Genomic DNA, 27,437 nt, shown 5'->3' with positions numbered 1-27,437 from the left:
TTTAGGGGGAACTGCTCTAGCTAGTGTAGTAATCCCCCAGAACTATCTAGAAAGTGGGCTTGCATTATACTCACCGCATTACTGTCGACCCCGGCTGCCATCTTGGGACAATGACGTAATCTTCAGGAGACTTGCCGGACCGCTCCAGCCAGCCCCCCTCCGGCGCGTCATCATCTATAACTGTGCTCAGCCAATCGCGGTTGAGAAGCTGATGACGCGGCAGAGGGGGGCCAGCATGAGGGATGGCTGGAGCGGTCTGGCCGGCCTCCTGAAGATTACGTCATTGTCCCAAGATGGAGGCCGGGGTCGACAGTAATGCGGAGAGTATAATGCACCTCACTTCTGGGGGTGGGAGGAACAAGGGGAAGGGAGCCATTCACTTGAATAACACACATTACTAAGTTTTATAACTTTGTAATGTGTGTTATTTAGTGAATAAATGTTGAGCACCGCACTACCCCTTTAAGGGAGCAGAGTTAACTTAGGTCTCTGCACCCATCTTCCTGATTTCGGGGGGTAAGGTTTATCAGGACCCCTGGATACCTCTAGGACCCGAAAGTTGTGGCCTAAGGTCCGGCCTAGTAACTAAAGCAGGAAGCTCCCTTGCTGACAAGGAGGGAAAGACAGACTCAAGCACCATTGGGGAAGAGGTCCTCAGGATCACAGTGCCCACTAGCGTCCTACATATACTGACAGACCAGGATCTGGGGCCGATCATCTCTCCATACACCACCAGACTCTCCACAAGCGCAGTAACCCAGGCAAGGCCGCCAGTATTAGCAGCTGTATGCATACCTTCCAACCGTCCCGGATTTCGCGGGACAGTCCCGTTTTCAGGGTGCTGTCCCGCGGTCCCGGAACGGCCCCCCGTGTCCCGCATTATATGTGGCCCCAGCGAAAAAACAATAAACCAGTAACTCACCTGTCCTCCGGTCCCCGCAGCTCCTCTCCCGGCAGGCCGCGCACTCCCGTCATCCTCCGGGGCGGGCAGCGGGGTATGCAGACACTGACTGTGCCGGAAGTGACCTGCAGCCTCTATCAGGAATCACTTCCGGCACAGTCAGTGACTCTGTACCCCGCTGCCCGCCCCGGAGGATGACGGGAGTGCGCGCTCTGCCGGGAGAGGAGCTGCTGGGACCGGAGGACAGGTGAGTTACTGGTTTATTGTTTTTTCCCGCTGGGGCCACACAAATGGGGGGATTGGCTACTCTGTGGGGCGCTATATGGGCATTGGCTACTATGTGGGGGGATTGGCTACTATGTGGGGCACTTTAGGGCATTGGCTACTATGTGGGGCACTATATGGGCATTGGCTACTATGTGGGGGGATTGGCTACTATGTGGGGCACTTTAGGGCATTGGCTACTATGTGGGGCACTATATGGGCATTGGCTACTATGTGGGGCATATATGGGGGATTGGCTACTATGTGGGGCATATATGGGGGCATTGGCTACTATGTGGGGCATATATCGGGGATTGGCTACTATGTGGGGCACTATATGGGGGGATTGGCTACTATGTGGGGCATATATGGGGATTGGTTACTATGTGGGGCATATATGGGGGATTGGCTACTATGTGGGGCATATATGGGGGATTGGCTACTATGTGGGGCATATATGGGGGCATTGGCTACTATGTGGGCACTATATGGGGCATTGGCTACTATGTGGGCACTCTCTGGGGGTTTGGCTACTATGTGGGGCACAAATGGGGGAATGGCTACTATGTGGGGCATAAATGGGGGCATTGGCTACTATGTGGGCACTCTATGGGGGTTTGGCTACTATGTGGGGCACTCTATGGGGGATTGGCTACTATGTGGGGCACTATATGGAGGGATTGGCTACTATGTGTGGCACTATATGGAGGAATTGGCTACTATGTGGGGCACTATATGGGGATTGGCTACTATGTGGGGCACTATATGGGGGGATTGGCTACTATGTGGGGCACTATATGGGAATTGGATACTATATTGGGCATTGGCTACTATGTGGGGCATATATGGGGGCATTGGCTACTATGTGGGCACTATATGGGGATTGGCTACTATGTGGGGCACTATATGGAGGGATTGGCTACTATGTGGGCACTATATGGGGATTGGCTACTATGTGGGGCACTATATGGGGATTGGCTACTATGTGGGGCACTATATGGGGGCATTGGCTACTATATGGGGGCATTGGATACTATGTGGGGCACTATATGGGGGCATTGGATACTATGTGGGGCACTATATGGGGGCATTGGATACTATGTGGGTGTAACGCCCGGAGTAGTGGATCCACTGGACCGGCACCAGCGATGGCACAAACCTCACCAGGGAGCGGAGTCTAAGGGGCCGCTGGTTTTCACCAGAGCCCGCCGCAAGGCGGGATGGACTTGCTGCGGCAGGCGACCCCCAGGTCGCTACCCCTGGCTTGGTTGCTGGTGTCGGCAGGCGAGGCGTGGCAGGAGATGGCACAGGCAATAGTCTGCAGATGAGAGAGCACGTGACAGGCTGGACACAGGAACAGGTGGAGTGACAGGGGAACAGGAACAGGGACTAGGGACCAGGTAACGGACAGGACACAGGAACAACAGGGAGCTGGGCCAAACGCTATGGGAAGCATGTAGAGGCTCCAACACAGGGGACAGGGCATGCTGGGATTTATAGGGGAGTGATTGGTGCAACTACCAATTAGGAGCGCACTGCCCCTTTAAATCTGAGACAGCCGGCGCGCGCGCGCCCTAGGAGGCGGGGACGCGCGCGCCGGCCGGCACAGCGAGAGACAGGAGCGTGGAGAGGTGAGGCGCCCCCCGGGGCCGAACGTGTAGCAGCGCCGGGTCCCTGCACCGGGACCCCGGCAGCTGCATGAGATGGGGGGAGGTCGCGGCGGCGGCCCGGAGCATGGGACGCCGCCGCGGCCGTGACAGTGGGGCACTATGTGGGGGCATTGGATACTATGTGGGGCACTATGTGGGGGCATTGGATACTATGTGGGGCACTATGTGGGGGATTGGATTCTATGTGGGGCACTATGTGGGGGATTGGACACTATGTGGGGCACTATGTGGGGGATTGGATTCTATGTGGGGCACTATATGGGGATTGGACACTATGTGGGGCACTATGTGGGGGCATTGGATACTATGTGGGGCACTATGTGGGGGCATTGGATACTATGTGGGGCACTATGTGGGGGATTGGATTCTATGTGGGGCACTATGTGGGGGATTGGACACTATGTGGGGCACTATGTGGGGGATTGGATTCTATGTGGGGCACTATATGGGGATTGGACACTGTGGGGCACTATGTGGGGGCATTGGATACTATGTGGGGCACTATGTGGGGGATTGGATTCTATGTGGGGGATTGGACACTATGTGGGGGATTGGATTCTATGTGGGGCACTATATGGGGATTGGACACTATGTGGGGCACTATATGGGGGCATTGGATACTATGTGGGGCACTATAATGGGGGATTGGATACTATATAGGGCATTTTTGGCGGGATTGGATACTGTATAAGGCACTATTCAGTCAGCAGCATGTGGTGACTAGGAGTGGCTATGGAGGGTTGCTATGGGGGGGCGTGGCTAAAGAGGGTTGCTATGGAGGGTCGCTATGAGGGCGTGGCTATGGGGACCACGACGCACATGTCCCTCTTTGCTCTTTGCAAAAGTTGGGAGGTATGTGTATGTCACAGGACTGTAACAACACCTGCAAGTCCATCAGTAAAGAAGTTATTGTTATCCTGCCTCCCTCCTTGTCTCCCTGCACCACATCACTACCAAGGCCATATTACCGGACAGCAGTATTTGGGGTTGGCCCCGGGGGAACTACAGGTCCGCACCACCAACCACCTTACACACAGGTGCAGCCCCCCTACAGAAACCTCTGCAGCAGCCCACAGAAGAGAGAGAGAGAATACAGAGAATAGCCAGAGAGTAACCTGTACCTGCGGAAGCCCTCGGGCCCACCTGAGACTGTGACAAGTCAGTCAGTAAGGCTGCGGTGCACCACAAGACCCAGCCATCCTGCAGGTACAGCACCCTCTCACTCTGAAGCCCTCAGTGCATCCCCTCACTCAGGAGCTCAGTGCTACACATAGGAGAGGCATAACCACCTATAAGCCAAAAACTACAACCACCATCATCCATTCCTTATTAATCTAAGCCTGACAATAATGTGCACCCACCCATTCCTGTATATGCCGGCCCATCTCTGACCATAGCTCCCATCATGTATGACAACTATAGATGCTGTAGGTGAGAGAGAAACCAAACTACACCCACCGGTAACTCTTACATTGTGCATGTGTGTGTGACATGGTCAGACCCATCCTGCTCCTGCATCCTGCGAGGACCTCAGATACATACTATAAAAATTATGGGCAAAGGCCTTGTGTGACCCCTCCTTAAAATTGTGGCCAGTAGCCTGGTGGTGAACCTTTGAAAAATTGTGGGCAAGGCCATGACAATGATCCTTGTCTTTGTGGGCAAGAACCTAATGTGACCCTCTAAAAAATTGTGGGCTAGAGCCAGGTGTTAATTCTCTGAAAAAGTGTGGGTGAAACCCTGATGATGACTGGTATACATGCTATTAGCACACTAACACATCCGCTGGCTGTTCAGAGCTGCGTACCAGTATCAGTATACTGTATACAACTGGAATAGTGTATGCCAGATGGCTGCTTTGGAGATTACTAGTCCTGGAAAGTACTTTTGGGTTTTTATGGGCTACTGGCCTGCAACTTACTATTCCCTACACTAACGCTGTCCCTCCTTCAGCATCTCTCCCTGCTTACTAAATGACTGCGTCTGAGCCGAGCATCAGGTTACCCGGGGTCTATATTAACGCAGGTCACCTGATGCGGCTGGCCAATCAGTGCTATGCCAGTAGGCAACATGGCTGCAGCATAACAGGATGTGTCAGGTCTTCCCCACGTTTGTTGGCTAATTAAAGCTGCCAAACATGCGGGGAGGAGGCTTACACTTTGACCCAAGCTCCGCAAAGTGCTCGGTTGAGGATCATGGTGGCCCAACACTCATCAGCACCAGTTTTACACCTTCCAGATATTTTTAAGGAATTTTTATGGAAGGTGGAAGCCTCATCCATCGGGTCAGGCCCAGCATAGTCCCAGGAAAACCCCAAGGGGAAGGTGGAAGCCTCATCCATCGGGTCAGGCCCAGCATAGTCCCAGGAAAACCCCAAGGGGAAGGTGGAAGCCTCATCCATCGGGTCAGGACCAGCATAGTCCCAGGAAAACCCCAAGGGGAAGGTGGAAGCCTCATCCATCGGGTCAGGCCCAGCATAGTCCCAGGAAAGCCCCAAGGGGAAGGTGGAAGCCTCATCCATCAGAGCAGGACCAGCATAGTCCCAGGAAAAACCCAAGGGGAAAGTGAAAGCCTCATCCATCGGGACAGGACCAGCATAGTCCCAGGAGAGCCCCAAGGGGAAGGTGGAAGCCTCATTCATCGGGCAGGACCAGCATAGTCCCAGAAGAGCCCCAAGGGGAAGGTCGGAGTCTCATCCATCGGGACAGGACCAGCATAGTCCCAGGAGAGCCCCAAGGGGAAGGTGAAAACCACATCCATCAGGCAGGACCAGCATAGTCCCAGGAGAGCCCCAAGGGGAAAGTGGAAGCCTCATCTATCTATCTAGACAGGACCAGCATAGTCCCAGGAAAGCCCCAAGGGGAAGGTGGAAGCCTCATCCATTGGGGCAGGACCAGCATAGTCCCAGGAAAGCCCCATGGGGAAGGTGGAAGCCTCATCCATCGGGGCAGGACCAGCATAGTCCCAGGAAAGCCCCAAGGGGAAGGTGGAAGCCTCATCCATCAGGCAGGACCAGCATAGTTCCAGGAAAGCCCCATGGGGAAGGTGGAAGCCTCATCTATCGCGGCAGGACTAGCATACTCCCATGAAAGCTCCAAGGGGTAGATGGAAGCCTCATCCATCGGGACAGGACCTGCCTATCACAGAAAACCCCACAAAACCTTGTGATCATATATACTGTGCACAAAAAAATGTCACATACAGATTGCACTACATATGAATTCATAGGAGGCCAGATGGCCGCTATTTAGGCCATCCTCGGACTGTATCCACGGAGAAGGCAGACAGCGGGATTCAAAAGCTGACTGTTCGGTATCGTATGAACCCTGACAATGTCCACTAATCTTGATGCTACTGGTGGCCGACAGTCTCTAAGGATGGTGAAGTTCCAAATCTCTTCTGGACATCAATCGCACACAAATGGGCAAGTAGAACAACTGAACCAAGTTCTGGAAAATAATTTCCGCTGCTTCCTCTCTGCTCAGCATAGTAACTAGGTACAGCCTCTCCTATGGGCAGAATTTTACTATGATAGCTGTACTAGTAAACCCCCTCTCAAAGGTCGACATCTTTACCTTCTGGTGTAAAAGCAGTGGATTCCTTCTTTAGGGACTTTATGCAATTTTGTCGCATGACCAAGGCCTTCATCTGTCAAGCATTGTCCCACATGTCCTAACAAAGAGGAAATGTAGGAAAGCGGCTGTTTCATGCTCAGGTGCACTTCATCAGGGCTGTGATGAAGCGCACCTAAATGTGAAACAGGCATTGCCATAGACTCCATTGTCAGCTGAAAGAATTGACATGTCAATTCTTTCAGCAGAGGGCGGATTTCACCCAACAATAGAATGAAGTCCATGGCACAGGCGGAGACGCGAGTGGGGGTGAGCGATGGAATCCACCCGGATTCCTCAGTGTGAACCCATCCGAAAAAATTGATAGGTACGAGCGACGGAATCCACTGGAACTTATCCGCGCAGATTCCATAGTGTGAACCCACCCTTAGGGAGTTTTCACACTGAGGAATAGGCAAGGAATTGAAGAGGAAAGTTTTCTGCCTGAAATTTCCTCTTCTTCAGTTCTGGCAGAATAGAAGTTTGGGTAGGTTCACACTATGGAACCCGAGCTGAGAATTTCCGACGGATTCCGTAGCTCGTACCCGTGAATGGTTGCGCAACCTCTCCGCCCCGGCCATAGACACCATTCTGTGCACAGGCGGATTCCGCCCAAAGAATTGACATGTCAATTCTTTCAGCAAATAGCGGAATCGGGCCGCCCATAGAATGAAGTCTATGGAGACGGCGGAAAGGCGCGCAGCCGTGCACAGGTACGAGCTAGGGAATCCGTCAGAAATTCTCCACTCGGGTTCCGTAGTGTGAACCTTCACTTTGAGTGGAATTACAGCAGAATTTAAGCCCCCATTGACTTTTGTAGGATTCCTCTATCAGAATCCGCCCAAAGAATTTACATGTCAGAACATTCCGCACGTAACTGCCACCGTGTGACCAACAGAGCGGAAATCCCATTGAACACAACTGGACATTGCTCTGTACTTATTTTACAGGCAGAATTTTAAGCGCAATACGTGAAAAATTAAGTGCGGATTCAGCTTGAACTTCCTCGTCTATTCCTCAGTGTGAACAGACCCTAAGTGAGTGCCCTCGTTGCTGCTGCTTTGGATTCATCTATCTGGACACTGAGAACCACAGTCCATCTGCTTGTGTTCGGGATCAGATAGTGCATGCACGGGGGTGTATGCACACTCAGCCGAGAGGATAGTGCAAGGTATCTCTTCCTAATACTACTATTTTTTTTGCCCAGTTACAGCCCAAATACATGAGTATTTTGACACAATTTAAAAAAAAAAAAGACAACAATAAAATTGCCACAACATCTTTCTGTGTTGTATTACTGGTAAATGTTACAAAAAAATCCAACCTTAAATACAAGTCAATTCACACCCACGATTGCTGACATTCACCTGGACTCCGTCTTTACATCCAGCGTGGACATTATAAAGCCTATACATCCGAGCAGGGACACTCCGCCCCGACCAGGAACATAGGTTACAATTAAACAGAAAAATTTTATTAACGATCACATTAACTTTTTAACAATTTCAAACATCATTGAGTTAGTACTCTAAATTGGCTTCTCCCCCATGTGACTTCTTCTGATGTTTAAGAAGATTTGATCTCCGAGTAAAACATTTCTCACATTGTGAACATGAAAATCTCTTCTCCCCTGTGTGACGTTTCCTGTGTCCAACGAGCTTTGATTTTACTGTAGAACATTTTCCATGTTCTGAATATGAAAATGGTCTCTCTCCTGTGTGAATTCTTAAGTGCTTAACGAGACTTGATTTTTGAGAAAAACATTTCCCACATTCAGGGCATGAATATGGCTTCTCTCCTGTGTGAGTTTTTTGATGATGAACAAGATATGATTTCAGAGTAAATGATTTTCCGCAGTCTTGGCATGAAAATGGCTTCTCCCCTGTGTGAATTCTCTGATGGAGAAGAAGACTCGATTTTAGAGTAAAACGTTTTCCACATTCTAGACATAAAAATGGCTTCTCCCCTGTGTGAGTTTTTTGATGAACAACAAGATATGATTTCAGAGTAAATGATTTCCCACAGTCTTGGCATGTAAATGGCTTCTCCCCCTTGTGAATTCTCTGATGGAGAAGAAGACTTGATTTTAGAGTAAAACATTTCCCACATTCAAAACATAAAAATGGCTTCTCCCCTGTGTGGGTTTTTTGGTGAGTAACAAGATTTGATTTTTCAGAAAAACTTGTTCCACATAAAGAACATTCAAATAACTTCTCCCCTCTGTGAGTTTTCTTATGATGAACAAGATACGATTTCACAGTAAATGATTTTCCGCATTCTTGGCATGAAAATGGCTTCTCCCCTGAGTGAGTTCTTTCATGTGTAACAAGACTTGATTTTAGAGCAAAACATTTCCCACATTTTAGACATGAAAATGGCTTCTCCCCTGTGTGAGTTTTTCGATGACTAATAAGATTAGATTTTGCGCAAAAACTTATTCCACATTCTGAACATACAAATGGCTTCTCCCCTGTGTGAGTTTTTTGATGTTGAACAAGATACGCTTTCATAGTAAAACATTTCCCACATTCTGAGCATGGAAATGGCTTCTCCCCTGTGTGACTTCTCAAGTGATAAACAAGACTTGATTTTTGAGTAAACCCTTTCCCACATTCAGGGCATGAAAAGGGCTTCTCCCCTGTGTGAGTTTTTTGATGTTGAACAAGATATGATTTCACACTAAATGATTTTCCGCATTCTTGGCATAAATATGGCTTTTCCCCTGTGTGAATTTTTCGATGCGTTGAAAGAACTGATTTTAGAGTGAAACGTTTCCCACATTCTGAACATGAAAACGGCCTCTCCCTTGTGTGAGCTTTTTGGTGTTCATGAGAAAACAGGACCTGTATCAATGGATCAAATGACAGATCATTGCTGTGAGGGTCTGGGGGTATATCTGGGGTAATAGAATGTTCTTCATATGTATCTTGTGTGATCTGACCATCTGCTGTAATATCTGGAGATATCTGATGCCCCTCTGATCTCCGGGTACACTCAGCTGCCAAGGATAAATTAGATTTTTAGAGTAATGACTATAGAACATTTACACGTTTATAACCTTACACCATAACCTAACCTCCTGGAACCTTCTAGACCTCAGATCTGATCTCTAATGCACAGCTTGGTCTCAGCAGCACTGGTGACACTACAAAGCCCAGCACCGTCCAAACACTAGACAGCAGATCCAGTTATCACTATTCATATTCAATAGCTCAAGGAATCTATCATCCTTTTCCTTGCTGTGTACAGATATGTTGCTGCCCATGGTGAGACTAACAATTCCTTCCATAATTTTTATTATCTATTCAGTCTCCTTCCCCCCAGTTTTCAGCTGCTGCGTTCTGCTGAAGACACAAAAATCTGTGTCTGAGCTTCTTTCTCTGTCTCCCCTCCTCCCCCCTCCCTTCTGAGACAGCTGATGTAAACAAGTCCCTGGCAGGCTGTATCTGCAACATTGTAGCTTCTCTGTACTGCAGGGAGGGTTATTCTGAGGTCAAATTACTGATGAACTTACTGTGATTAATCCTCCCAGCATTACAAAGAAGCTACAATGTCGCAGATACAGCCTGCCAGGGACTTGTTCACATCAGCCGTCTCAGAAGGGAGGGGGGAGACTGAGAGAAAGGCTCACACACAGATTTTTGTGTCTTTAGCAGAAAGCAGCAGCTGAGGACTGGGGGAAGGAGACTGAATAGATAATATCAAGTATGGAAGGATCTGTTAGTCTATCCATGGGCAGCAACATATCAGAAGTTATGTTTGAGCGGAATACCCCTTTAAAGAGATCCTAAATGTAACTGTCCCTTTTATAAAAGTCTAATCATGAAGATACAGGCTGCCTTTGAACTTTCTATCCAATACTTAATCCTCTGTACTGATCATTCAGTAAGGCCAGGGCGCTGCCATCTTGATGACACGTCACTAGTGTTCCAGTGTTGGAACGCAGTGATGTCACAAAGATGGTGGCACCCACCCTTACTACACAGGCTCTGTATCTTCATAGACTAAGGGAGATGTACAGTGACAGGTAGAAATACACAGCGATCTCGCGTAAATAGCCTCAGTTCGGAACTACCGTATTTTCCGGCATATAAGACGACTTTTTAACTCCGAAAAATCGGGGTTAAAGTCGGGGGTCGTCTTTTACGCTGGGTATGGTCGCCCCATACGTGGGGGGGCTCAAAAATTGCCCCATCCACACTGTATGGGGCGATCACTATAAAAAAACAAACATTTAACTCACCTGGGGCCCGTTCCTGGCCTTTGTGCGCCTCCGGTACCGTTCTTGGCACAGGCAGTGTGATGTACACTACTGGAGATGAAGATGGAGATTGCCGAACCTGTCCCCTGCAGCCGAACGTCTCATCGGAGATGCTCGGAGACGCTCAGCTGCAGGGAGAGCTTTGGGAGAATGACAGAGGCTTTGGGAACTTCCGGTGCTTCTCTCATTCTCCTGAAGCTCCCCCGCCAGCTGAGCGTCTCCGAGCATCTCCGATGAGACGCTCGGCTGCAGGGGACAGGTTCGGCAATCTCCATCTCCAGAGCAGGTAGAGTACGTCACACTGCCTGCGCCAAGAACGGTACCGGAGGCGCACGAAGGCCAGGAACGGGCCCCAGGTGAGTTAAATGTTTGTTTTTTAATTTAGCTGCAGTTAACCCCTGCCTGACCACAACATTTTCTGGCGTATAAGGCGAACCCCTGACAATCTGCTTAAAAGTCAGGAGTCGTCTTATAAGTCCAGTCGCCTTATACGCCGAAAAATACGGTACATTCGTTTGGACAGTTTTAGGGTGTGAAATCCCCCTCCCCCAAAAAAACCATCACCACCGACACTATCTGTGCAGGACCCTCATTTACTGTACCAGCTTACATAGCATGGGCTAACTCTATGGAAGAATCCAGGCCAGTGTGACCAGCACAGGACTACAGGTCACTACTCACCTATAGTGGCATCATCCATATACTGCTCATCACCCAGCAAGTCCGTCTCTTCTTCTTTTATTATTATCCTTATAGAACTAATATCATCCACATCTTCCCCCTGATTCATAAGATGTGAGAGAAATATTGTAAGTGTCATCAGACAGGAGGAGAAGTCAGGTGGGATGTACAGATCATAGGGAACATCTCCATCTACCTGATCCTGATCCTGTGGGAGAAGAGGACGGGGACATCTCTCTGGTGCTGTTCTCTTACTGGATCTGACTGGAGGGAACACATACAGAGACTGAATTCATTCTTTCCATCCAGATAATACAGAGAGGAGGTGTGTATATAGTCCTGTCTATTACCTGCTGATGGGAGGGGCTGCTGATCCTCCAGCATCACATCCTTGTACTGATCCTTGTGTCCTTCTACATACTCCCACTCCTCCATGGAGAAATAGACCGCCACGTCCTGACACCTTATAGGAACCTGACACACACAATGATCACACAGTCATCCCCCCCACCCCTCCAGTGGTGTTACTGTATAATGTCCCAGCATTCCCAGCAGCCACAGTCTCACCTCTCCACTCAGCAGCTCCACCATCTTGTTGGTGACTTCTAGGATCTTCTCTTCCTCCATTTCCTCATGTATCAGGGGCCCCGGGATTGGGCTCAGGGTTCTTCCCCATCCTTCACCCCCAGGGGCCCCACAGCGCCCACTAGAGGACTTCTTCACTACTGTGTAATCCTGTGTATGGAGAGACACATTACTATCACTCCATCTATTCCCAGAATCCCTCACCTCCCCAGTCCTATCCATCTGTTATTCCATAGATAAGAATGATGTCATGATGACATCACTCCCAGAATCCCTCACCTCCCCAGTCCTATCCATCTGTTATTCCATAGATAAGAATGATGTCATGATGACATCACTCCCAGAATCCCTCACCTCTCCAGTCCTATCCATCTGTTATTCCATAGATAAGAATGATGTCATGATGACATCACTCCCAGAATCCCTCACCTCTCCAGTCCTATCCATCTGTTATTCCATAGATAAGAATGATGTCATGATGACATCACTCCCAGAATCCCTCACCTCCCCAGTAAGCAGGAAGAGTATGTGTAGGGTGAGGGTTATTATCCTCTCGGCCATCTTGTCTCTGTCTCTCTCCATGGTTGACTGACGTTAAAACATGACCCAATATTGTAAGAACCTGAATGGAAAGATAAGACAATTAAAAATTCCACAAAATGTAATCGGGAAAAAACAGTATAAAATGTACAATTACTGGAGAAAATATTGAAAAGATAAATCATATAACTGTCATGAGGGATTCTCCATGGTTCATCAATATTGCTTCACCTGCAGAGCTGTACAGGAGCCGTGTGCTTCCCCTGTGCTTCCAGGACCTGCCATGATGTCACAGTCATGTGATCAGTCACATGGAGGAGGAGGAGTCACATGATTAGGGGCTGCTGCTCAGTGTATGCAGGACTCTGCTGTGCTGGATGAGCTGAAGTGATGTGTATGCAGCAGAGCTGTGTGTGTGTGATGTGTGTGGAGCAGAGCTGTGTATGTGTGTGTTATATATGCCTGCAGCAGAGCCCTGTGTGTAATGTACATGTAGCTGAGCTGTATATGTGTAATGTACATGTAGCTGAGCTGTATATGTGTAATGTACATGTAGCTGAGCTGTATGTGTAATGTACATGTAGCTGAGCTGTATATGTGTGTAATGTACATGTAGCTGAGCTGTATATGTGTGTAATGTACATGTAGCTGAGCTGTATATATGTAATGTACATGTAGCTGAGCTGTATGTGTGTGTAATGTACATGTAGCTGAGCTGTATATGTGTAATGTACATGTAGCTGAGCTGTATATGTGTGTAATGTACATGTAACTGAGCTGTATATGTGTAATGTACATGTAGCTGAGCTGTATATGTGTGTAATGTACATGTAGCTGAGCTGTATATGTGTGTGTAATGTACATGTAGCTGAGCTGTATATGTGTAATGTACATGTAGCTGAGCTGTATATGTGTGTAATGTACATGTAGCTGAGCTGTATGTGTGTAATGTACATGTAGCTGAGCTGTATATGTGTAATGTACATGTATCTGAGCTGTATGTGTGTAATGTACATGTAGCTGAGCTGTATATGTGTAATGTACATGTAGCTGAGCTGTATGTGTGTAATGTACATGTAGCTGAGCTGTATATGTGTGTAATGTACATGTAGCTGAGCTGTATGTGTGTAATGTACATGTAGCTGAGCTGTATGTGTGTAATGTACATGTAGCTGAGCTGTATGTGTGTAATGTACATGTAGCTGAGCTGTATATGTGTAATGTACATGTAGCTGAGCTGTATATGTGTAATGTACATGTAGCTGAGCTGTATGTGTGTAATGTACATGTAGCTGAGCTGTATGTGTGTAATGTACATGTAGCTGAGCTGTATATGTGTGTAATGTACATGTAGCTGAGCTGTATATGTGTAATGTACATGTAGCTGAGCTGTATATGTGTAATGTACATGTAGCTGAGCTGTATGTGTGTAATGTACATGTAGCTGAGCTGTGTATGTGTGTAATGTACATGTAGCTGAGCTGTATATGTGTAATGTACATGTAGCTGAGCTGTGTATATGTGTAATGTACATGTAGCTGAGCTGTATATATGTGTAATGTGCATGTAGCTGAGCTGTATATGTGTAATGTGCATGTAGCTGAGCTGTATATATGTGTAATGTACATGTAGCTGAGCTGTATATGTGTGTAATGTACATGTAGCTGAGCTGTATATGTGTAATGTACATGTAGCTGAGCTATATGTGTGTAATGTACATGTAGCTGAGCTGTAGATGTGTAATGTACATGTAGCTGAGCTGTATGTGTGTAATGTACATGTAGCTGAGCTGTATGTGTGTAATGTACATGTAGCTGAGCTGTATATATATGTAATGTACATGTAGCTGAGCTGTATATATATGTAATGTACATGTAGCTGAGCTGTATATGTGTAATGTGCATGTAGCTGAGCTGTATATATGTGTAATGTGCATGTAGCTGAGCTGTATATATGTGTAATGTACATGTAGCTGAGCTGTATATGTGTGTAATGTACATGTAGCTGAGCTGTATATGTGTAATGTACATGTAGCTGAGCTGTATGTGTGTAATGTACATGTAGCTGAGCAGTATGTGTGTAATGTACATGTAGCTGAGCTATATATGTGTGTAATGTACATGTAGCTGAGCTGTATGTGTGTAATGTACATGTAGCTGAGCTGTATATATGTAATGTACATGTAGCTGAGCTGTATGTGTGCACAGTAGATCTGTATATGTGTAATGTACATGTAGCTGAGTTGTATATATGTAATGTACATGTAGCTGAGCTGTATGTGTGCACAGTAGATCTGTATATGTGTAATGTACATGTAGCTGAGCTGTATGTGTACACAGTAGAGCTGTATATGTGTGCAGGAGTTGGGGGTTTCCATGGGGCTGGGCAGAGAATGGATCCTGTATTATGGTGATATGGATTTATTAATATATTGGTTGTTCTTTATTGTATTGAAGAGAGGAGCCATGCTGGAGATGGGTCAACATCACTAGGCATACTCACCACTCTCAGGGAGTAACCATAGCAACACCAGCTGCCTCCTTAGGCCTAATTCACACGTCAGTATTTTACATCCATTTTCCCGGACCAGGAAACACGCAATCCATTACAACCCATTATTTTCAATGGTACTATTCATACATCCAGTTTTTTTGCGGATCCACAATCCGTGATAAAAAAACGGACTTGTTGTAATACGGTCCTTAATTATTACAAATAACAAAATTTGCGGAGAGTACATTGCAATCGGCAAAACCATCCATATCACGGATCCGTTTTTTTGTGACATCACCAAGCTCCTCCTGCCAGAAAAATCCTGCCTCATAGAAATGTAAAATGTGCCATCCCCTGTGTTTTCTTCACTACACCTTTTTTTCGGATCTGCAAAAAATGGATAAAAATACGGATGCAAAATGGATGATTTTTTGTGGATGAAAAATAGAGGATCCAGATTTTCATCCAGGAAAATATACTGACGTGTTAATGTGGCCTTACTGTACTACACCAGCTAAGAAAAAGGTCCAGAAAGAGGGCGGAGCTGTTCTAATGAGCTCCCTATAAGAGGCAGTTGTGACAGGAATTCCCTGAGTAGCTGAGTGCAGCTGTGGTAGGAGAAACATCCTCTGAGGTAAGTACAGCCTGTGAGGAGATTTACTGGAGTCAGCAGCACAACTAATGGAGATAGTGTGACCCTTGGGAGTTGTGGAGCCAAGGAGCTTATATTACAGATGAATTTACCAAGACAGCGAGCCTGATCCACTTACTCATCAAGGTATCACACTGAGGGGCAACTTCTCCACATAAGTCATTTCTGGGAACCAAAACGTTGTGGCTTACGGCCCGGCCCAGATAACCTTAAATGACTCCCATTCCACTGGTTTCTGGTTCACTGTCTATCCAATTCACAAAGGGCGACTCCACATATACCACCATACCTCCAGACTAAATGGGTTCTCCAGGCTGGGGGTGTTTTCAGTGTAAGGCCATGGAGGAGGTGGATGAAGGCAACGACGTCCATTTACCTTCCCAGTTCCAGCGGCGGTTCCTGGATCGCACTGCTCCGGTCTGCGGTGCCCGGCCACTTCCGGGTCTGTGATGTGGGCTTGAGACGTGACGTTTCCAGTTCCCTCAGCCATTCAGCAGCAGAGGCGGGATCCTACCATACAGAATAGTACCAGTGTTATACAGTCTAACCAGTGTCAGTGTGACAGTCTAGTGGTGGGGATTGAGTATACGCCCCTGTATACTATACTACACTTTTTGCTGACAGTACTATACTCACTACTGTCCAAAACCTGAATACATTTCTTGGCAAGTGTTATCCCTTTCTGGAAAAGAAAGCACAAAAAAAATCATCTGTCATACGCTGTAATAGGATGCAAATCTTTTCAGGGAGTCACCATCAGGCTCTCTCCCCCAGTATAAAGAGGGTCCCCTCCAGGCTCTCTCCCCAGTTATAATGAGGGTCACCACCAGGCTCTCCCCCTGTTATAAGAAGGGTCACCACCAGGCTCTCTCCCCCAGTATAAGGAGGGTCACCACCAGGCTCTCTCCCCCAGTATAAGGAGGGTCACCACCAGGCTCTCTCCCCCAGTATAAGGAGGGTCACCACCAGGCTCTCTCCCCCAGTATAAGGAGGGTCACCACCAGGCTCTCCCCCAGTATAAGGAAGGTCACCACCAGCCTTTCTCCCCCACTTATAAGGAGGGACACCACCAGGCTCTCTCCCCCAGTTATAAGGAGGGTCGCCACTAGGCTCTCTCCCCGAGTTCTTGTCTGTGGCAAATTGCTAATTGCAAACAGTTCTTGGGCGGGGGAGCCCATAAGGCTCATCAATGTGTATGCACAAGCCTAAAGGACAGAATCAACCATGGGTGCGATGTGCAGCCATTTGTGTCTCTCCATGCTTGTGCATTTCAATCAAGGTGTATGCCTCTCCTGAGAAGGGTGAGCGTCTGGAACTATTCCGGACCCTGCAGACCCAGCTCGTAACCACCAGGGCTGTAGTGTTTGGCGGGGACTTCAACTGCCCCATAGAGGCAGACGGACGCAGTTCTGGAACATCTGCCAAGTTGGACATCACCTCCAAACTGCTCATCGAGATGGTGACCAAAGCATCCTTGCAGGACGTTGTTGAGTCCATTGGGAACGGCTCCGTTAAATATACGTGGAGCCGCCCCGATGGCTCACTCGGATTGACATTGTGTTTATCTCTCGAGCAGTCAGGCAGACCAGGCACTCTATGGTCCCCTGCTTCTTCTCTGACCACAGGGCCATTCTCTTTCAAGGGGTTCCGGGCCATGGTTTCCCATCTGGCCCAGGCTCCTGGAAGCTGAATTGTGCTCTGCTGGGACATGAGGAGGTTCTGGAGGAGCTTAGAGAGGCTTACATCATATGACATAATGAGAAATGCATGTTTGACTTTGTTAGTGATTGGTGGGAGTTTGTGGAGGTTGAATTTCGCAATTTCTTCCAGGCTAAGAGTCGTTAATAGGCGTGTGAGAAAGAATGTGAACAGCGCTCCATCGTGTGAAGTCTGATGGGAGATGGAATAATAGCAGGAGAGTAAATGGAGACTCTCACCTGATATGGTTGTGCAAATGCAAGGCACAACACATCAAGGGTGGATCATTGCATAAATCAGTATATATATTTTGCTATATATTTGTTATATTGTTATTTTTGAGATTGTAATTGTTTTTGTTGTTTGATTTGTATACATAGTAAATGCAACCGAGCTGATTTGTGCAATGGTCCACCCTTGATGGGCGTTCCATTCAGAATTTTGCATGCATGCAATTAGATACCATCTGTGCTAATGCTTGTTCTGAGCATGTGCACTCCTTTTTATGGACCTTAGAATGCATTTTGTATTAGACACTTGAGAAAGAAGTCGGCACGACTTTGAAACGTGTTGTGTTGTTTATTTTAATAAATTTTAAAGGATATTCACATTTATATTGCCTATCTTGGACCTGCGCCCGACTATACTCAGGGTTTGGAGTGGAGGATCTGACTATTTGTTAATAGGCATGTGGAAGCAAGAGGGACTTGAGAAGGCTGTAGCGGGAGCTGCGATCACTGTAAGACTTTTTCTGGTGCGGCTGGGACGTGAGAGAGGAGCTGGAGAAGACCAAAAAGAGCCTGCAAAGGCACTTTGAAGAGGAATCCAAGCAAATTGTCTTCCTTTCCAAGGTGGAGAACCTTAAAAAGGGTGAGAAATGTAACTTGTTCTTTTTCAGGAAACTCCATGCCGGCCACACGCATGCGTAAGGGGAAAGAGGCCGTGATGGGGGTTGTCACCAACTTCTACCGCAACCTGTAAGCCCCGAAGACTACTGACCCCGAAGCCGCAGATAAGTTCCTGTCAGGTATCACTAACGTTGATCCTACAGGCGCGGCAGCCATGGACACCCCCTTGACGGTGAGTGAGCTGCTATATCTTTTAGGCCTGGCAGGACCCCGGGCAGTGACGATCTCCCAATGGAGTTCTATGTAGCTCTTGGGGATCTGGAGGAGATGGTGGTGGAGGGCAGAATGCCTCCGTCGTTGAGGGAGGGCATGATCCCAATCTTGTATATGCAGAATGGGAGAGATGTGAATTGAAAAACTGGTGTCCCATCTCTCTCTTGAATGTGGACTACAAGATCCTCACCAAGGTACTAGCCAACCGACTGAAGGCTGTCATCGGGCATTCCTGGCCGCAGGATCACTGATAGCCTTGCCCTAGTGAGGGACGCGGTCCAATACATCCAAAGCCGCCATTCACATGCGGCACTGGTCAGCTTTGATCAGGAGAAGGCTTTTGACCGGGTCTCTCACGAGTTTATGGGTAGGGCTTTGCACAAGCTGGGTATGGATGAGATGTTCTGTTCCCATGGTAATCTGATGTATCTTGATATTTGCAGCACGGTACTGGTGAAAGGCTGGGAGACTGACCCCTTTCCGGTGCTCTCCGGGGTCAGACAAGGCTGCCTTCTTTCACCTGTCCTTTTTGTTTATGTTATAGAATCCTTCTCGGAGGCTATTCGGCAGAATGGAGAGATCAGAGGGATCACTGTACCAGGACCCGATCGACACGAGGTCAAGTGCTCACTGTACATGGACGACGTGACCGTCTTCTGCACTGACCAGCGTTCGGTGACTGCACTTGTCCAGACCTGCAAGCAGTTCAGAAAGGCTTCAGGGGCAAAGGTCAACTGTGGGAAGTCGGAGGCTATGCTCTTTGGGGAGTGTCACCTGCCTTCTTCCACCCCTTTCCCACTCCCTTCCTGGGAGTCTGGTTTGGGAAAGAAGGTGCGGCCCTCAAGTCCTGGGAAGAACGATTGGCCAAGGTCAACACTAAGATTGGACTGTGGAGCCTCAGACACCTGGTTCTGCTTAACGAAGTACTGCCTATTCTCCAGTACACCGCACAGGCATGCCCCCTCTTGCCACCGTCTGCTCCAAAATGGACAGAGTGAAGCGTGCCATGATGTACAAGGACCCCCGCAAGGGTGGAAGAGGTGTCTCCGACATCCCCACCTTGCTTCTGGCAGCCATTGTATGTGACTGTGTGCAGAAAACCCTGATACAGAAGAAAGGCTCTGTGAGCAGGTCCATGTTTCGCCTGTTCCTCTTGCCCCTCTGAAGGGGTTTGAGCTGGGACAAGTGGGACAGCTCCATCCCTTACAACTGGCAAACTCCCTGGTTCTACAGAGATGTCGTCAGGTTCATGAGGGAATACCAACTGGAGGGACTCAAGCCCGACTTGTGGAAGCCCAAGACCATCCACAAGCTCATTAGAGCACAGGACCAATTGGAGCTCGTTCCAGGACTCACTGCAGCCACTGCAGAGACTGTGTGGACTAATGTGGCTTCGGCGAAGTTGACCAACGGGCACAAGAACTTGTCTTGGATGGCCATTCAGGGAGGTCTGCCTCTCAGGTCATTCATGCATGCCCGCAACCTGAGCAACACAAGGTACAGCCCCCCGATGCACCTTCATGGAGGAAACATCTTTGCATCTCTTTTGGCAGTGTCTCTTTGTTCAGGGCCTGTTGGACACCCTGGAACTTTACCTCAGAGACAGTGTGCCCAGGAACAGGCTGTTGTACCAGTTAGTGCTGTACGGTCTGTTCCCAGGGAATTATGCAGATGAGGCAACCTGGGAGGCCTGGCACCTTGTGAACTGTTTTAAGGAAACTATATGGCTAGCCAGGAACCACCACATTTTGTAGAAGGGAATTGTTTCAGTGAATTGTTCTTTAAAGCGAATCTGAAAGAAAATGATTTTCGCTGGTGTACCCCTTTACAAAAAAAAAAGTAAATTTTCAGAGTACGGCGAAAATTTTTTTAGTATTGCCCCCCAATAGTTATACAAATCACCAATATACACTTATTACGGGAAATGCTTAAAGTGCTTTTTACCCTGCACTTACTACTGCATCAAGGCTTCACTTCCTGGATAACATGGTGATGTCACTTCCTGGATAGCATGGTGATGTCACGACCCGACTCCCAGGGCTGTGGTTGCTGGAGAGGATGATGGCAGGGGGACACTAAGGACACAGGGCATCCTCTCCAGCAGCCACAGCCCTGGTAGTCGTGACATCACCATATTATCCAGGAAGTGACATCACCATGTTATCCAGGAAGTTAGAAAAAAACCTCCACTCCACCACGAGGTAATGTAGGGCGCAGGTCCAAGTCCAATGTAACCATCAAACAATATGTATAAAAATGATTTATTGAGCAATAAAATGCGACACAACGCGTTTCCAAACCGCTCTGGTTTCTTTTTCAAGTGTCATCTGCATATATAAAGAAGCAACAAACGTATATATAAAGGAACACCCACTAGGTGACATCATCTCAGAAAACTAATACATTAACTCTTTACAAACCATTGTTCATTGCATTAGCACCACTCTCAATGTTTAAGTACATTAATAGTAAAATTCACAGTATATAAAAGTATATAGAGAAATATATATGTATATACAATGTAGGAAAATTCCTATATAAACATTTTTTTGTAAAAATATAAAAGAATATATATGAAAAAGGAGCATTACTATCTCTACCAAGAATCTAACAGTAAAATCTAACGAATATTCTCAATAGTCTCATTTAAACCATAAGGGGATAATGTGCACAGCTTAAAAATGTGTAAGGTACTTGGGATCGCAATTATGTTTTAACAAAAAATGTTCAGAAACACTGTGCAGTAAAAAAACCTTTACGGATGTTCAATCTGTGCTTACTCATCCTGGAACGCCCACTCAATTTCAACATTGTGTGAACAGATCCTTTCTGTGTTTTCAATCCACTCCTGGTTTTGGTTGCAATAGGAGGACCACAATACTGACTGAAATATACGTAGTGTGAACCTAGCCTTAAGCTGTGCACATTATCCCCTTATGGTTTAAATGAGACTATTGAGAATATTTGTTAGATTTTAATGTTGGACTCTTGGTAGAGATAGTAATGCTCCTTTTTCAAACATATTTTTATATTTTTAGAAAAAAAAAATTATATGTGAATTTTTCTACATTGTATATACATATATATTTCTCTATATACTTTTATATACTGTGAATTTTACTATTAATGTATTTGAACATTGAGAGTGGTGCTAATGCAATGAATAATGGTTTGTAAAGAGTTAATGTATTAGTTTTCTTCCATCCCCAGCCTGAGATGATGTCACCTAGTGGGTGTTCCTTTATATATACGTTTGTTGCTTCTTTATATATGCGGATGTGTTGCATTTTATTGCTCAATAAATAATTTTTATACATATTGTTTGATGGTTACATTGGACTTGGACCTGCGCCCTACATTACCTCGTGGTGGAGTGGAGGTTTTTTTCTAACTTCCTGGATAACATGGTGATGTCACTTCCTGGATAATATGGTGATGTCACGACTACCAGGGCTGTGGTTGCTGGAGAGGATGCCCTGTGTCCTTAGTGTCCCCCTGCCATCAGTAGTGTCCCGCCTCAGTTGCTGATTGTAAGCCAAAGAAAAAGAAGACATTGCACCCATGTACCCGCTCAGTCTGGCCCCCAAGGGTTTAAGTGGGGTCGCATAGCATATCCACTTAACCCCAAATGGCCCAGACTTTTTTACTGACTAGCACCCCGAGGTATTTGATTGAGTAGTCTCAAGTAGCCCGATGCTCAAGCGAGTATTATACTTGGACAAGTACGCTCACTCAACACTAGCAGATACTCCTGGGGGTCTTCTTTATGAGGGGCCACAGTATCCATATATCACTACCATGACTCTTCATACCGTGCACAACTCTAGCACAAAGTAGTAGGGTGGGAGACCATAAGCCTATGTGCACTGTTCTTGAACCTCAAATAAACAAAAGCTTCAGAACCTGCTCGTCTGTGCGCTCTATATTCAAAGAGTAGAAAGAAGTCAGATGTCCATAGGAAAGGAGGGGGGTAAGAATGGGGGGGGGGGTTCTGCCCTGGGTGCCAAGGTGACAGGTTCCCTTTAAATTCTAAAAGCAAATTTTTATTTTTATTGACAACCAGTAACAAGATTAAAGATGCGGTGTAAGATACAGTAATAAATAATTGCATCATCCGGATTCTATTTTCTTTATGAATAACATTTATTGGCAATCAGGAGTTTTTTTTTCCCCAAAAATCATTTACTTCTCTAAATTGTCCTCCGCCCATGAGATTTTTTTTATGTCTAATGGAAATGGCTTATCCCTGGTGTGAATTCTCAGATGTTTACGAAGGTCTGATTTCTGAGCAAAACGTCTCCCACATTCTGAGCATAAAAATGGCTTTTCCCCTGTGTGAGTTTTTTGATGTGTAGCAAGATTTGCTTTCCGATTAAAACATTTCCCACATTCCAAACAGGAAAAAGGCTTCTCCCCTGTGTGAGTTCTTTGATGTTCAGCTAGATGCGATTTTGATGTAAAACATTTCCCACATTCTGAACATGAAAATGGCTTCTCCCCTGTATGAATTCTCAGATGATCGACAAGATATGATTTCATAATAAAAGATTTTCCACATTCTGAACATGAAAATGGCATCTGTCCCGAGTGAATTCTCAAGTGTTTAGCAAGACTTGATTTCTGATAATAACATTTCCCACATTCTGGACATGAATTTAACTTTTCTCCTGTGTGAGTTTTTTGATGTTCGACAAGAATTGATTTCACAGCAAAACGTTTACCACATTCTGAGCATGAGAAGGGCTTCTCCCCTGTGTGACTTTTTTGATGCTTATCAAGATTTGATTTTTGAGTAAAACATTTTCCACATTCTGGGCATAAAAATGGCTTCTGCCCTGTGTGACTTTTTTGATGTTTAACAAGATTCGATTTTGTAGTAAAACATTTGCCACATTCGGGACATGAAAATAGCTTCTCTCCTGTGTGAGTTTTTTGATGTAGAGCCAGATATGATTTAAGAGTAAAAGATTTCCCACACTCTAAGCATGTAAACGGCTTCTCCCCTGTGTGATTTCTTTGATGAGCAACAAGAATTGATTTCAGAGTAAAACATTTCCCACATTCTGAGCAAGGAAATGGCTTCTCCCCTGTGTGAGTTTTTTGATGTTGAAGAAGATTGGATTTTTGAGTAAAATATTTCCCACATTCTGGGCATGAAAACGGCTTCTCTCCCGTGTGAGTTATTTTATGTCTATCGAGGTTTGATTTCTGAGTAAAACATTTACCACATTCTGAGCAAACATATCTTTCCCCTATTGAAGGTCTTTGATGTGCATCACCTCTTCTCCGACTTCTATTTGGCTTAACAGTCTGTGATGAATCAGTAGATGGGACTTGTATAACAGGATGAGATGGCAGATCTTTGCTGTGAGGGGCTGGGGGTATATCTGGGGTAACAGAATGTTCTTCATATGTATCTTGTGTGATCTGACCATCTGCTGTAATATCTGGAGATATCTGATGTCCCTCTGATCTCCGGGTACACTCAGCTGCCAAGAAGAAAATATTATTTTATAAAAACATATATATATTCTTTTTTTATTTGAGCCACATCCCAGTGCACTCGTTACGTTACTGAACCATCTGATCCAGTGGCGTAGCTACCATAGAGGCAGAGAAGGCGGTTGCTATGGGGCCCGTGGAGGGAGGGGGCCCAGGGAAGATAAGAGCCTCCTGTGTCCTTTTGCTTAACTATTTATTTACTGCAGTGTGTAAGTGACCCAATGTTCTCTAACATGCTGCAAAACAATAAAGGGTTAATACAGAAGACAATTAGCTCTCTGCCTGACTACTCTGGTAACCTCTGTTCTCTGAGTTCCTGCAGAGGTCAAAGGTTATCAGTGCAGGAGAAGCAGAGCTAATTGTCTTCTATATTAACCCTTTTTTGTGTTGCAGCATGTAAGAGAACACTGGGTCACTTACACACTGCAGTAAATAAAGGGTTAAGCAAAAGGTAGTCTGCTCCTGCACCTATGTATATAACCATAGGATTCTGCCTCTGGCCACAAGAGAATTCTTTTTTTGGCCACATCACTGAGTATACACACACACACACATTAGTGTGTAGGGGAGGGGGGGGCCCATACAGTTTTTTGCTATGGGGCCCCATGAATCCTAGCTACGCCCCTGATCTGATCCCATGATGCAATGCTGGAGTCGGTTTCATAGATCATTGTACCATCTACACCAAACACTCTGGAAATCTGATCAGTCTTCATTTTGAGGGTCCTATTAGTCAAAGCGATTTTTAACGATAAACAATGGCAAGTGAGATCTACCCGAAATCGTTCACCCAATACACAGAACGATAGTCGTTATTTATTATGATCGTTTACTCCATCGATGGAACGATCCAACGAAGGAACGATGTGGAATTATGGTGCGTTTACACGGAACGATTATCGTTCGAATTTTCGCAATAACGATCGCATTTGAGCAATAATCGGCTCGTGTAAACTCAGCGAACGATGAAGCGACGAGCTAGAAAACGTTCTTTCAACATGTTCTCAAATCGTCGTTTGTCATTCGCTAAAAATTCGCAAATCGCTTCGTGTAAACAGTCTTTCACAGATTCACCCTATGTGTGAGATGGGCTTAAGCGATCTTAAAAACAATCGCAATAACGAATTTTATAACGATTTTTTCGTCTAAACTCTGATTGTTATAAAAACCAAATCGTTGCTTCAAAATCGTTAAACGATCGATTGGGCAAATTATCGCTCCGTGTAAACGGACCATAACTCTGAACGATTAGCGAACAATTAACAATCATTTTAGGTTGAGCTGAAAAGACACTCAAACGATTTTTCGATCGTTGCCTGCATACACACAAAACATTTATCGTTTAACGATTTTTCCATGATAATCGTCCCTTGTAATAGGGCCCAAGTCTTTTCTTTTCTCCCTTGAAAGGGTACTACCACCATGTTATGGCTTCCCAGTCTCCTCAGGCCTATTTGTGGTGGCCCAAGGTAGCCAGAAAAGGCCAGGTAAGTTGTCTTACACAATTTGCACACCTGCCAGCTGACATAAATGGGAGTTGTGTAAATGGTGCAGCCCCACTAGTATATTTAGAGAAACAACAGAGTCTGTTGGGCTAAGCAATTTATACAACTCCCAATGGGGAGTTGTGCAAATTGTGTTAGGGTTCAATTACACGGGCCGATAGCGGCCCAATTGTTTTCTGAGCCTACTACATGACCTGATAATCGTTTAGCAAGGGCTGCACAGACATCATTAGCAATGTCCGTGCAGCCCTTGCCTTCACCTTACCACATTCCCTGATGTCATCGGAGGCCTTCTCCGCTGTCTGGAGCTCTGCCTTCTGTTCCGGCCTTTGCACTGACAGGTCGGGGCCAATCACTGGCCGAGGCAGGACACGGCCAGTAATTGGCTGAGCGGCCCTGGCCTGTCAATGCAAATGCCAGAACAGAAGGCAGAGCTCCGGACAGTGGGGAAGGCCTCTGAGGACACCAGGGAACTCTATTACAAGGAGTGATAATTGGCTGAATCGGCCTGATTCGCTGCATGTAATAGGGCCCTAAGGCAACTGGGACCATGGGACCAGACAGCCATGATATCTTGAGGTGGAAATACTCCTTTTTTTTAATCAAACCCTTTTACCTGCTGGGGTGACAGAAACATCTCTCATGGTGGTCTATACTTTTCATATACCATCAGACCTGAGGAGGAGGAGGGTGCCCTAGTAGACATACCTCGTCCCTCAGAAAGCAATTTCCAGGTCATTTTACCAGTACTGTCACTCATCTCTTCCTTTAAGGTCCACATCCCTGACTCTTCCACCATGTTTCCCTGGGAGTGGACATGGACTGTCAAAAGAGAAGTGAAACATTCTGGTATATAACAGACCACCAATATTTTCCAGTTACACATTCATGCACACATTCTCACTGCACAGTTTTAGAGTAGTTTAAACCCTGTTTTACATAGCACTGTACACTGTTCAGAGTCAACTATTCATGTACACTATGCCGTTATATGCCAGTATGTGTCCAAGAGGCAATTTAAACACTTTTGTACACAGCGCCGTACATTTTCTTGTCCGCCATTCTGTATATGTTTACATTGCGCCATTATATACCAGGCTGTGTCCAAGAGAAAGTATAACTTCCTGCTAATGGCACCGTGCAGATAATTTAGTGTCACAAACATTTTTTATTATTGTGCATCAAGCACAAGTTCATCCTGCAGTATACTGCAGAAAAATGTAAATTCCTGTTTATAGTACTGTAGTGTTTTATATCAAATTTACAGCCACCCTATTCTGCATCACACAGGCAATCATACTGGCCAATAGCAGTGTCACATCTCCTTGCAGTATAACTCCCAACACATAATACAGAGAGGAGGTGTGTATATAGTCCTGTCTATTACCTGCTGATGGGAGGGGCTGCTGATCCTCCAGCATCACATCCTTGTACTGATCCTTGTGTCCTTCTACATACTCCCACTCCTCCATGGAGAAATAGACCGCCACGTCCTGACACCTTATAGGAACCTGACACACACAATGATCACACAGTCATCCCCCCCACCCCTCCAGTGGTGTTACTGTATAATGTCCCAGCATTCCCAGCAGCCACAGTCTCACCTCTCCACTCAGCAGCTCCACCATCTTGTTGGTGACTTCTAGGATCTTCTCTTCCTCCATTTCCTCATGTATCAGGGGTCCCGGGATTGGGCTCAGGGTTCTTCCCCATCCTTCACCCCCAGGGGCCCCACAGCGCCCACTAGAGGACTTCTTCACTACTGTGTAATCCTGTGTATGGAGAGACACATTACTATCACTCCATCCATTCCCAGAATCCCTCACCTCTCCAGTCCTATCCATCTGTTATTCTATAGATAAGAATGATGTTATGATGACATCACTCCCAGAATCCCTCACCTCTCCAGTCCTATCCATCTGTTATTCCATAGATAAGAATGATGTCATGATG

General features: G+C 46.3%; 1 protein-coding gene across 2 annotated transcripts; it reads right to left on the bottom strand.

The window, feature by feature from the left end:
* Positions 1 to 7,714: 7,714 nt before the first annotated feature.
* Positions 7,715 to 26,733, bottom strand: LOC138786746 (oocyte zinc finger protein XlCOF6-like). 2 transcript variants are annotated; one of them, XM_069963767.1, is made up of 3 exons: positions 26,193 to 26,733; positions 22,718 to 23,966; positions 7,715 to 9,245 (listed from the first exon to the last, which is right to left on the bottom strand). In XM_069963767.1, the coding sequence occupies exons 1-3, from the start codon at positions 26,368 to 26,370 to the stop codon at positions 7,967 to 7,969; spliced, it is 2,706 nt and encodes a 901-aa protein (XP_069819868.1). In that variant the 5' UTR covers positions 26,371 to 26,733; the 3' UTR covers positions 7,715 to 7,966. The 2 variants fall into 2 exon arrangements, with proteins under 2 accessions (XP_069819868.1, XP_069819867.1); XM_069963766.1 differs by lacking the exons at positions 22,718 to 23,966; positions 26,193 to 26,733 and adding an exon at positions 11,389 to 11,639 and having other exon boundaries at positions 7,715 to 9,444.
* Positions 26,734 to 27,437: the final 704 nt, after the last annotated feature.

Source organism: Dendropsophus ebraccatus, chromosome 3 (genome assembly GCF_027789765.1).
Source record: "Dendropsophus ebraccatus isolate aDenEbr1 chromosome 3, aDenEbr1.pat, whole genome shotgun sequence".
Lineage (NCBI taxonomy): Eukaryota > Metazoa > Chordata > Amphibia > Anura > Hylidae > Dendropsophus > Dendropsophus ebraccatus.
Note: the sequence above shows the minus strand (reverse complement) of the source record. Positions and strands in the feature narration are given on the sequence as shown.